General features: G+C 39.9%; 2 protein-coding genes across 2 annotated transcripts in view; one reads left to right on the top strand and one right to left on the bottom strand.

The window, feature by feature from the left end:
- CENPJ (centromere protein J) overlaps nt 1-1262 on the top strand; it is a 19804-nt gene extending 18542 nt beyond the window's left edge. Inside the window, exon 16 of the mRNA XM_035903773.1 lies at nt 993-1262. Coding sequence (XP_035759666.1) covers nt 993-1185 — 193 coding nt within the window. The 3' untranslated portion in view covers nt 1186-1262. The remainder of the gene's footprint in view (nt 1-992) is intronic.
- A 2261-nt stretch (nt 1263-3523) lies between these two features.
- The window catches only part of RNF17 (ring finger protein 17), a 46516-nt gene continuing 38546 nt past the window's right edge, over nt 3524-11493 (bottom strand). Inside the window, exons 31-36 of the mRNA XM_035903774.1 lie at nt 10459-10584; nt 8851-8961; nt 6964-7120; nt 5504-5639; nt 3996-4185; nt 3524-3622 (exon numbers count right to left, since the gene is read on the bottom strand). Coding sequence (XP_035759667.1) covers nt 3524-3622; nt 3996-4185; nt 5504-5639; nt 6964-7120; nt 8851-8961; nt 10459-10584 — 819 coding nt within the window. The remainder of the gene's footprint in view (nt 3623-3995; nt 4186-5503; nt 5640-6963; nt 7121-8850; nt 8962-10458; nt 10585-11493) is intronic.

The raw sequence follows: 11493 nt of genomic DNA, 5'->3' as shown, positions 1-11493 counted from the left end.
GGGAGGGGTGAGGAGAGAGGTTGCCAGTGAAGACTGAGGCAAAAAAGTTGTTGAGTACCTCAGCCTTCTCCTCATCTGCTGTTACCAGCCTGCCGGTCTCGCTTATCAGCGGGGGTACACTCTCTTTAACCTTCCTTTTCCGGCTGATATACCTGTAGAATCCCTTTTTATTATTCTTTGCATCCCTAGCCAAGTTAAGCTCCAGCTGCGCCTTCGCCTCCCTGACCCCATTCCTACACAACCGGACCACTTCCCTATACTCTTCCCAGGATGCCTGTCCCTGCTTCCACTGCCTGTGCAGTTCCCTCTTCCTCCTTAGCTTGACCAGCATCTCCTGTCTCAACCACGCTGGTCTCTTCCCTTCTTTGCTTGATTTCTTACACCTAGGGATCGATAGCTCCTGCGCTCTGTGGACCACTTCCTTAAAGATCTGCCAGCTCTGTTCTGCTCCCCTGTCCCTGAGGGCCGTTTCCCAGGGAGTCCTACTGACTATCTCCTTGAGGAGCTGGAAGTTGGCTTTTCTAAAATTCAGGGTCCTGACTATACTCTTTGTCCTTCCCATTTCCCTCAGGAGCGTGAGCTCTACCAGCACATGATCACTGCAGCCCAGGCTGCCTCCAATCTTGACATCTCCGACGAGCTCGCTTGCATTGGTGACCACCAGGTCCGGTATCGCATCCCCTCGGGTAGGGGTGTCTATTACCTGGCTTAAGAAGTTGTCCTCAATGCATTCGAGAAATCTGCTGGATTATGTTATATTATTATGTTAGACACTAGGAAAAATTTCTTCACAGAAAGGGTTGTCAGGCTCTGGAATGGGCTGCCCAGGGAAGTGGTGGAGTCCCCACCCCTGCAGGGATTTAAAAGACAGGCAGACGAGGTGCTTAGGGACATGGTTTAGTGGTGGGATGGCAGGGCTAGGTTAACGGTTGGACTTGATGATCTTAAAGGTCTTTTCCAACCTAAACGCTTCTATGATTTATTTAATACAGAGATGGAAGCAAGATGATAGAGTTCAATAATGGCCAGAGAGAACTACACACATCACAGTTCAAGAGACGGGAGTATCCAGATGGCACCGTCAAGACCGTGTACGTGAATGGACAGCAGGAAACAAAGTATGTCTCTGGGAGAGTAAGAGTGAAGGACAAGGATGGTAATGTCATCATGGACACTAAGCTGTAGGTAATGTCAAAACTGCTGCAAGTGTTAGCACATCAGCAAAAGTAATGTACAATCCCGTAAACAAGCAGAGAAACCCCTTGAAGCTTTTTGTGTATATATTGTTTATAGTTTTCCTGAAATAAATTTATTTTTCAGTGGGTGTTACCACATCAGAGCATTTTCTGATATTTTTTTTTTCCCCATTTCTACTTTTAACAAGCTGTTTATTGATTCACTATTCTGTCATGTGTGGTTTAAAGGGTGTTTTTTGAATCATCTGTCAGTGAAAATTCATCAAACAGCTGTAGATAACCTTATTTTAGACATCTAAGAGACGATTCCTCAATCCAAGACAAAAGGCTGTGCTGTGGGAACCCCTGCTGTGGTGAAATACAGCAGGTGGCCAGATTTAAGAGTCTGGGTATCAGTTTACTTATTGACTTACATGAGTAAATGAATGGAGCATTCCCTTTTCATTAGCCTTAGGCTTTTTCCTTCCTAATATTTTTTTTTTTTTTTTAATCTCACAGTTAGGGGGCAATGGCATTAGCAGATCCCAACTTCTGTCCTGTAAACTGCTCTTCTATGTTTGTAAGGCTAGGAGAGATGAGACTACGGGACGGGTTAATTCTCTGAGCCACTCAGAAATGTGGGAGGCAACACCAGAAATCAACAACGGTCATCTCATCCCATTCTTTTACCTAGCAGGCATTTTTAAGCTGGCTTGTCTCTTAAAATTCCACAGTACCTACAAGCAAAGTGCACTGCTGGAGTGTCTGCTTGAACCTTCCATTGTAGTGGATGCTGAAAAATTTGTTTCTACTGGGCCAGAGAAGGAAGACATGCACCTTCTTCCCCTTGTTCCCTTCCTGCCCCAGTGAAAGCAAGCGCTGTAGTTACTGTGCCTGTGCCCTTTTTTAGTCAAGGGGTGGAAGCTATCCTCACTCACACCCACAGCTGCCTGGCTGGGTGGATAGGTGTGTCCTGGCTTTTCTGGCAGTCTTAAACAGCAGCTCTTGTGTAATTCAGAGCTAAATCCCTTTCAAAATGGTAGATAAACAACTTTTTTTTTAATGAAATTAAGAAATAAGTTTTGAAGATAAGCACATGACAGCTCATTAGGGGGTATGTGGCACAGCATCTAGCATGTCTGATTAGTACCAGAATATATACTAAAACTGTGAAAGAATCTACTAGATAAGTCTATACTACACTAGTACAATAGAGAGATGTCCAAAGAAACCTTACATACTCTAGCAGTAAAGGAAAACAAGCTTTCAGATACATGCTGAGCAAGCTCCTCTTTATTCCAACACTTCTGAATCAACAATGCAGCTCTAGGAGTAGGAAGGAGGTGCAAGGACACCCAAAACCACATCCATCTCCTCATGACTGAAAACAGAAAACACAGCAGCAATGCAAACATGTTCCAGAACAGAGACAGTAACGCTCCCCCACCCCCAACTGTTCAATCCTGATCCCAGACTCTGGTACAGGAGAAGTCTGTCACCCAGTGTGCCTGACCATAAACAAGAGTTGCATCACGGTAATAAAATTATCATCTTCCCTCCAAGTCTTCTACTGAGATACTAGAATGAGTGTGCCCACCATCAGCTTTTTATCTGTTTCTTTGCTACTGTACATTAACTCCATCTACACTTATGAGAAGGCTATCACAGAATACTACTTAAGGCTCTAAGGACAAGAGGTTGAAATGTGGATATGTTGTTTCACTGTTTCAAGATTCAAAAGTCTTGGGAACGTTACCTATAAACACAGATTAGAAGACTGCTTATTAAATGGGAGGGAAAAGGACTACTTAACATAGAATTGGCCAAGAAATTTGAAAATCCAAGTCTCCAGTATTCTCTGTAGACAATGCATACTTCACAGCTTTTCCTTTAAAACATTGCATGTTTGACTAGAGGTATGGATATCCGTATGTTATCGTGGGTCTGCCTGAGAACCACTGGCACAGGACATTGAGATCACATGCTGAAAATGAAGAAAAACAATTCTGATTGTTAGGCAGAGCACACTAGCACACATCTGCACGTTACCTTCTTCAGCTGCTAGCAGCAAAAGCTCTTTCTGTTACATTGCCTTAGGGCTCCTTGTTTCAGTACCTCTTAGTTCTTAAAGCTGGACTGGGCTTCAGTAACGTGTACACAAGGAAATTTATTTTTTTTAACAGCACTTCATTTTATTAAGAGAGTAGAAGTCTGGGCAGAAGAGTGGGGGTTTTTTTAATAAACTCTAGTTGTCAACATTACTGACAGTTAAGACTTTGCTTAAAACTTTTGAAATCATACCTTCCTAATGATATGAGTTTGTAGTTCATATTCACTGTACTTACATGTCACTCATCCAAATCTGCAAGTCCCATTTCTATCAGTTTCATGTGAACTAGTCTTTGGTCATCTTCATACAAAGAAATGGTGACCTCTGGGGAAAGAGCCTGAAAACCAGAAGTTGACAGAGTTCTGACAGTAACAGATTTAAATCTCAACCTAACCAACAGTAAAAGGTATTTTACTGGCTGTACTCACTGCCTAAAGAGAACTGTGACTATACAAAGAGTATTTCTGTTTTTAAGTAAAGGAAACTTGTTTTAAAACAACGTGAGTGCTCAGAAATTTTTTGTTTGCAGGATTAAGAGGAGCGCGGCATGATTTTCTCTCTTCATCAGCATTCTTTTATGGTAAATGGTTCACAATTTTAAATTATGAGGGTCCACAGTAAAATGAGTATTTAGCAACCATACACAAGAGTGCTAGTAAGCATCTTAGTGAGCAAGAACTAGGAGACGAGAAAAAAAAAAAGTTTCTCACAAGTATGGAAGCAGAGAGCTGTTTTCCTTCAACGCACTCCATCATAGCCCACAACGCTTCCACGCTCCATTCTGGGGAATAAGGAATTCTTTTCACATTTTTGTCATATGGAACAGGTTTGAATCCAGCCAACAGAGCTCGTACTGCCTGAACAGGGTACTTCAGCAGATGATAAGGTATGTGACGCAATCTAAAACAAAAATGAAAAATGTTTTTCTGCAACAATCCACCTAAATCCACTGTCAAGCTGAACTGTCAGTACGGACAAAAGGATAGCTTAGTGGTTCATGTAGCAGATTTACGGTGTGAAAACTGGGATCAGAGTCCCTGCTCTACAACAACATGCCGGTGGCACACCAAACAGTTCATCAGGTAGTCCCTCTAAGGGACTTCAGCACAGTAAGCACCAAGCTGCAGGCCAGCATCTGGCAGACCCCTCAGCCCCCCAGGCACCCTGGCTCCCCACTGCAGTGCGTGGGGAGGAATCTCACATGCCTAACGGAGATGTGAGTGCAGGAACGCAAGGGCAAGTCATCACAATGCACACTTTGACTTTGGTGCGTCTGGAAAATGACAGAGACCTTTGCGGTCCCAAGTGCTTCAAGCCCGGCTGTGCTCTAGACACACTACTGGAAATAGGTACCTTAATTTTACATTATCACCTCCCCATTCTTCTGTCTTTCTAGTCCAGAAGGAAGGGAATGGGGAAGCAGAGCAGGAAGTGCAACCCTGGAATGTAACACACACTCTCTCCCGTGACGCTAACAGTCCGTGAAGCGGGAAATCTGTTCAAATCCCCATTCTGCCTTGTCTTCAGCAAGGACCTGTAGATCCCCCAATGAGCTCAAGAGCATTAATCAATGCTCATAATTAATCAATGATGTCATTAAGCAGTGAAAATATAAAGTCAAAGTGCTTCAAGAGAGAAAATTCAGACAAGCTTAGGGGACCCTAAAAGCCTGGGGTGTTTGAGACACTCAGCCAAGCGGCTCAGCACCAGGCAGATCAGGGATTTGAACATCCAACTTCCAGATGAGCAGCATGAGGTGTGTCCCACTCAGATACTCCCTTATCTTACTCCCCAGCTGTCTTCTACGCAGACTGCAGTTGCATAGGATCAGAGGATTTGTTTGTACACCTGGAGGGCTCAGTCCCTATCTTGTGTAAGCTTCTTGGGTGCAAAAGCAGATTAGAAGCCTGAGCCTGCTTCACAGGTTAAGTTACCTGGAGATGATGGAGAAATCCAGCATAACAATAACAGGCTTCTCAGAACAACCTGAGAGAGAGAAGCAGGTGCACAACCCCATACCCTGCAGACAGAAACTATTTAACCAGCCAAACAACTTTCTCTACAACTGAAATCTAATGCTGAATCATTGTAAATATCTATAGTTATATAAAAACAATACAAAATGTAAAAATACATATATTTGTAAGTACATATATTGTAAGTGCACACCTACATACACACACAGGCAATTTACATGCATTTTTTCTTATGTATTTACCTGCTTGTTGGGACAACTAGAAAACTACCATAGTCAACAAATTGTACCAGCATCTTAGTGGGGTCAGATTCTTCAATGGAGAGGAGCTTTGCTCTATACCACAAACCATCCTGGTATTCTACAAGGCAAGGCATTTCTATAAAAAGAAAAAAGACATCAGAAAACACCTCAAAATATACTCACAGTGCAGTACAAACTAAATGAACTTGAAAATCTGTTTTGTGACAGAGATTAAGATTTTTTTCTTCCTCCTCTAACTCATGCTACCATTTTGTTCTATGAATCCTCAACTTCTCTCTAAACGCCAACTCACAATCATTAGTATGCAATTTAAGTCAAGTTTCTCTACCTCACATGGCAATGATGAGAATTAACAGAAAATTGCTTGCTAAAGATAGTGATCCGAACTGTTTAACGTTTAAACTTTTCAAATTTGACTCATCTGCACATCTCAGTTGGATGGATGTTTGATGGATCTGTAAGAGAACAGACCATAGTCTGGAGGACACAAGACAGATGCTGCCTAAAATCTCAACCAGAATTTTATTGGGTGGCAGATCCAAATACTAGCAATAAAAGATTTCTTCACAAAGTTCTAGACCATGTACTTTGTTATTTTAGGCCCAACAGCTGTGGACAAGAGAATTAAAGCCCATCTTTTGCCTAAATGGAGAAATGCAGAATTAAAGTGAAGTGATGCTCTTCAGGGTTCACGTAATTTCTAACTCCTGGTAACATGATTTTCTGTACATAACTTTTGTCTTTTGAATACTTAATAGCATGATTTTCACAGTTACAGCTTCAGTAACAGTCACCTTAAGGGAAAAGTTTTATTTTTGCCATGTGCAATCTAAACTCAGTTCATCAACTCTAACAGGCATCAGAATTCTGTGTTCTTTCCATCATTTTCCAGTGGAGTCTGACACAGAAGCCTCACCTTCACAAAAAGTAAAAACATACGATTATAAAGTAAGAATCATTTAGGTTGGAAAAGACCTATTAGATCATTGAGTCCAACCATTAACCCAGCACTGCCAAGTCCACCACTTAACCATGTCCCTAAGCACCACGTCTGCCCATCTTTTAAATACCTCCAGGGATGGGGACTCAACCACCTCCCTAGGAAGCCTGTTCCAATGCTTGATAACCCTTTCGGTGAAGAATTTTTTCCTAATGTGCAGTCTAAACCTCCCCTGGTGCAACTTGAGGCCATTTCCTCTTGTCCTATTGCTTGTTACCTCCTTTCAGGTAGCTGTAGAGAGCGATAAGTTCTCCCCTCAGCCTCCTTTTTTTATGCTCCTGATTACAGTGTATCATATGATTACAGTGCTGCAGTACTCCTTACTCTCTCTTTTATTTAGAGATACACAGAAATATAATTATTTCTACTGCTCAGAAACAATTTCAGGGTTTTTATACATCCACATGAAGCAACAGGGAAAATAAACACACTAATATACCTGTTTGGAAGTGTGTCAGAAGAGGGAAAGATTCTACACTTTTATTGCACCATTTCAGGGCTTCATCAAGGCTCTCCAATTCCGAGTCACAGCTGACACCTCCCTCTGTGGCAGACTGCTTCGTAAGGTTCTTAGAATGATCAAGGCAAATATATACCTACTCAAAGAAAAGGCTCTCGCATTACAATTTTTGCAGATGACTTAGAATCTTCAAATTCCATCAGTGATCAAGGATTATTAGAAGATTACTTGATCCCTTCTTCAAAAGGTTCAGCACATCCTTGCTCCCCTTTCTTCCTTCCTCCATTTATGATTAATTTCATTTTTACACAATTTTTTTTCCAAAAGCAGAAGAGAGTCATGATTTATTAACACCACATTTCAATGTTAAAAAGCAAGAATGAAAGGAATGCACATAGAAGAGAATATACCCATATAGATTTCACATCTGTGTCTTATTAGGATTCCTCCCTCCTGCTACTCAGTAAATAATCTCACTTCATAATAATCAAACCAAAGACTAATTTTAAAGTTAATGAAAGAAGAACTTCTGAAATGGTGTTCTGTTTGCTATGCAAAGACATCCCATTCACCTAATTTACAACTGGATCATTAGTATAATGCTGTAGGTCAAGGAAAGGAAAGTTTAAACAATATGCACAGGCAAATTACAATCTATATAACAGCTTCTAACTTAAATGCCTTTTTTTTTTTTAAAACAAGAGCCATTTCAGAACATTACAATACTTTACTGACAGTCCTAACAAATTAATGAGTAGGTTATTTTTTCTAAACTCAGCATTATAATTCACTAGACAGGAAGAAAATTGATTTTCATTTTCTAATTTGTACACAACATAATCAAGCTGCAACTCCATCATGCAACTGCTACTTAAATCTATAGGAGTCCAGAGCAGACTATAGTGCTTACAATTATATACCACATTCAAAAGAGTTAAAATCATTTGCATAAAATGAACCAAAAAAGATTCATTATGTTTCTCTTGTAAGAGAGGAAGCAGAACACACATTTTAAGAAAAGCCCTTTTCTAAGATACCCAAACACTTCCATCTTGTATTTAGTCAAAACGGTTGTATATGTACACTATACTTTTTATTTTTTTTGAAGATATGTGTACTCAAGTAAATTAGTGGGGTGCATTTATATTAGACCATGAGGCTGAATTTAAAGCAATCACTTTAAAATAAGTAAAACCTGTTATTTGGTTTACAGATTTACCAAAACCACAAACACAAGTGCTTCAGTATAAATCAATCCACTTAGAAGACGTTAGATTTTGTAATGCTATCAGCTTCTCATTGCTTCCTGTTCTCCCATTTCATCATTCAACATTCAAAGTCCACACAGGAATCTTTTATTTGATCAATGAACATTACATTACGCCTTTTGCCTGGGAGACTAATAAGGGGAAGCTGTGTGGGTTTACACAAAAATCAATGATCAATCATTGACCAAAGGCAGTAAAATACAACTGTAAGAACATTCCAGTAATTTAATTTCTGGAGAATAAAGAAGAGATAAATCATTATTGTTCTGCCATGTTAAAATCCAGTGACCTGTTTTCTTATTATAGAAGGTTAAGTACCAGACTGCAGTGCTGTAATTCTTAAAATTTTTATTTTTTTTTAGGGAAATGGTCAGTATTTATTTCTCTGCCCCCACCCAAGAGGGTATTTCATGTAGGAGTTCATTCAGACAGTTGCACTACACAACCATCTGTATCAATGACTCAGTAGCATTCTGCAAACTCACTAATACTTTTTTCTGTTATTGAAAATTGTTAGCCATTGATTTCCTTTTCACCAGAATGATGCGACTGCAACATTTCCTGTCTGAAACATGTATGAGAAGTTTACAAAACACACCTCCTTAGGGGACACCAAATGGGTAACCCTGACAGGAAAGGTATCTCCTGGAATAGGTAGCGATGGCAACATGTACGAAGGCAAAACAGGAATGTCTCCTTCAAGTAGCTCCTAGACCAAGACAGACTTTAGTTAAGCATCATATTTAGTAATAAAACACAAAGTAGCTTTGGTATGATTTCTGGTTCAAAGGAGTCATCTAATACTGTAAACAGCATGTCCTTGATGAAAAAAATTAATCAACATTTCCTTTCAATACTTCTTAGATTTTCAAAAAAGCTTTACCTAAAAGAGAACAGAACAGAACTAGTTAATTAACACTTTTAAAATACAAAGAATGGATCTCTGAAATGGTCGTAACACACCAACTAACTTGCTAACTTGATTGCCTTTGATTAAAAATGCATTAAATATGGAATTTCTTAGAAAGAAAAACTAAAATAATAGCAATTAATTGGCACAGATTAACCTGAAAGTCATGCCCAATGTTACTGCAGTTTGCTGGAGCATGTTATCCCTTAAGAGAAAGGCAAAGGATAACTCCTTAGCCATGAGAATTATCACTCCTTCAAAAAGATAACAGATTTTGCAAAGTACAGATCCGTATTGTCTCAGTAGCATAGCATGCTCCAGTGTGTCTTCTTCTAGAACCACATATTTTACAGTTTGAGTTCTACAGGCCATTAACTCATTTGGTTCATGACAAAATAAATCTTGGAGCATTAAATCATGCCATTGTAAGGATGCACAGCACATAGCTCCGCTGGATCATAGCTCATGAGTACAGCTCCTATGCAACGAGACTGATTTCCAATTAGGTTTTCCATGGTTACTCAGTTCTGACACACTCTGAGAGATTTTTCTAACTGCATCACAAGCCCACTGGCATACATGCCAAGACTTACATTAGCAGTGACAGCAGGGTACTCTGTATTGCAAAATTGCTTTCTGAAGCAGAGACATTGGCAGGCTTAAACAGAATTAAGAGAAAAACGCAACAACAAACCTCAGTAGTTTAAATAAACCTGATCCTCAGATTTCAAGAAAAAAAGTACAGAGAAAGTACTTATCTAACTTTTTTGTGTTAAGACAATGAAGTTCAATGAAAATTTCGATCCTCCTCTAAAGAAATTCAGATTAATATCCCAGATACTTGGAATGAAGAACCTAGGTAACTGGCTTGGAAATCACTTAGGTTTATGTTTAAATACTTGACTAAATTTACTTTTGAATACCTCCAACCTTGGAATATATTTTGATGATTAACTAAGCCCGTCAAGTGATAAAAATACTACCCTATTCCTATCCTTTTAAGTTTTAGAGGAACACAAAAACTAATTGGACTTTAAACAGAAATGCAAAAACCTCTTTTCATCAAGGAGTCAAAGAACAAACTCTTGGCAATTCACTATTCCATACAATCTTATCAACACATCATATCTACACTTGTTATGCAACGGAGCTGGGTACTTAGTCTTACTACTGTTTACATCACAAAACTCTATAGAAATATAAAAAGAAATAACAAATCATCAAAGGTCACAACAAGCCACTGAATTATCTTTTTAATGTCAAAATAATAATAGCAGAAGACACACAAAATCTCACCAGCTCTGGTATGTCCTGAGAATCTTCAGCAACACAGTACTTCTGGTATGCCATGAAGGAAGAAAGCGACATTCCACCAAAGTACAGGCTGATGGACAATTTATCCCATGGGTTATCCGGTAATTCCTATTTACACAAGACAAAGTAAGATTACAGCAGTAATAGCGTGACTGAGGTTTCAGAAACAGTGACCAGAAAATTTGAACCTGTCATTCTGTATGCACCATACTCATTCATCAAAGATACAAAACCAGTAAGGTTGGCTACTAACATCAGTTACGACACAAATGGGAGTAAATCTCTGGAATGGCAGCACCAACTGCTCTGTCTTAACACTGAAACATCATCCCATGTCTGCCTGCTCAACAGTAAACCCTTCCCTCTCACAATTTCTCATTAGAAATTAAACTATTTGAAATTGCAGGTTTTCAAGACAATACAGATTATGTGTTTCCCTATAATGTTAATATGTTAATTTAAGCATGTCCATACTTAATCAAGCCACATTTTAACCACTTAAAATTGAATTTAGGAAGAATTTATGCTGTGGTAGGTAGGTTGCTTGTCAGAATCACAGAATCACAGAATTGCAAGGGTTGGAAGGGACCTCGGGAGATCATCTAGTCCAACCCCCCTGCTAAAGCAGGCTCACCTAGAGCATTCTACACAGGACTTCGTCCAGGCGGGTTTTGAATATCTCCAGAGAAGGAGACTCCACAACCTCCCTGGGCAGCCTGTTCCAGTGCTCTGCCACCCTTAGAGTAAAGAAGTTTTTCCTCATATTTAACTGAAACCTCTTATGTTTCAGTTTGCACCCATTGCCCCTAGTCCTGTCGCTGGACACCACTGCAAACAGACTGCTTCCATCCTCGTGGCTTCTGCCCTTAAGATATTTGTACGTGTTGATGAGGTCCCCTCTCAGTCTTCTCTTCTTCAGGCTGAACAAGCCCAGCTCTCTCAGCCTTTCCTGGTAGGGGAGGTGCTCCAGTCCCTTAATCATCCTAGTTGCTCTCCTCTGGACTCTTTCTAGGAGTT

Source organism: Egretta garzetta, unplaced genomic scaffold (assembly GCF_000687185.1).
Source record: "Egretta garzetta isolate BGI_Z169 unplaced genomic scaffold, ASM68718v1 scaffold401, whole genome shotgun sequence".
Taxonomy (NCBI): domain Eukaryota; kingdom Metazoa; phylum Chordata; class Aves; order Pelecaniformes; family Ardeidae; genus Egretta; species Egretta garzetta.
Note: the sequence above shows the minus strand (reverse complement) of the source record. Positions and strands in the feature narration are given on the sequence as shown.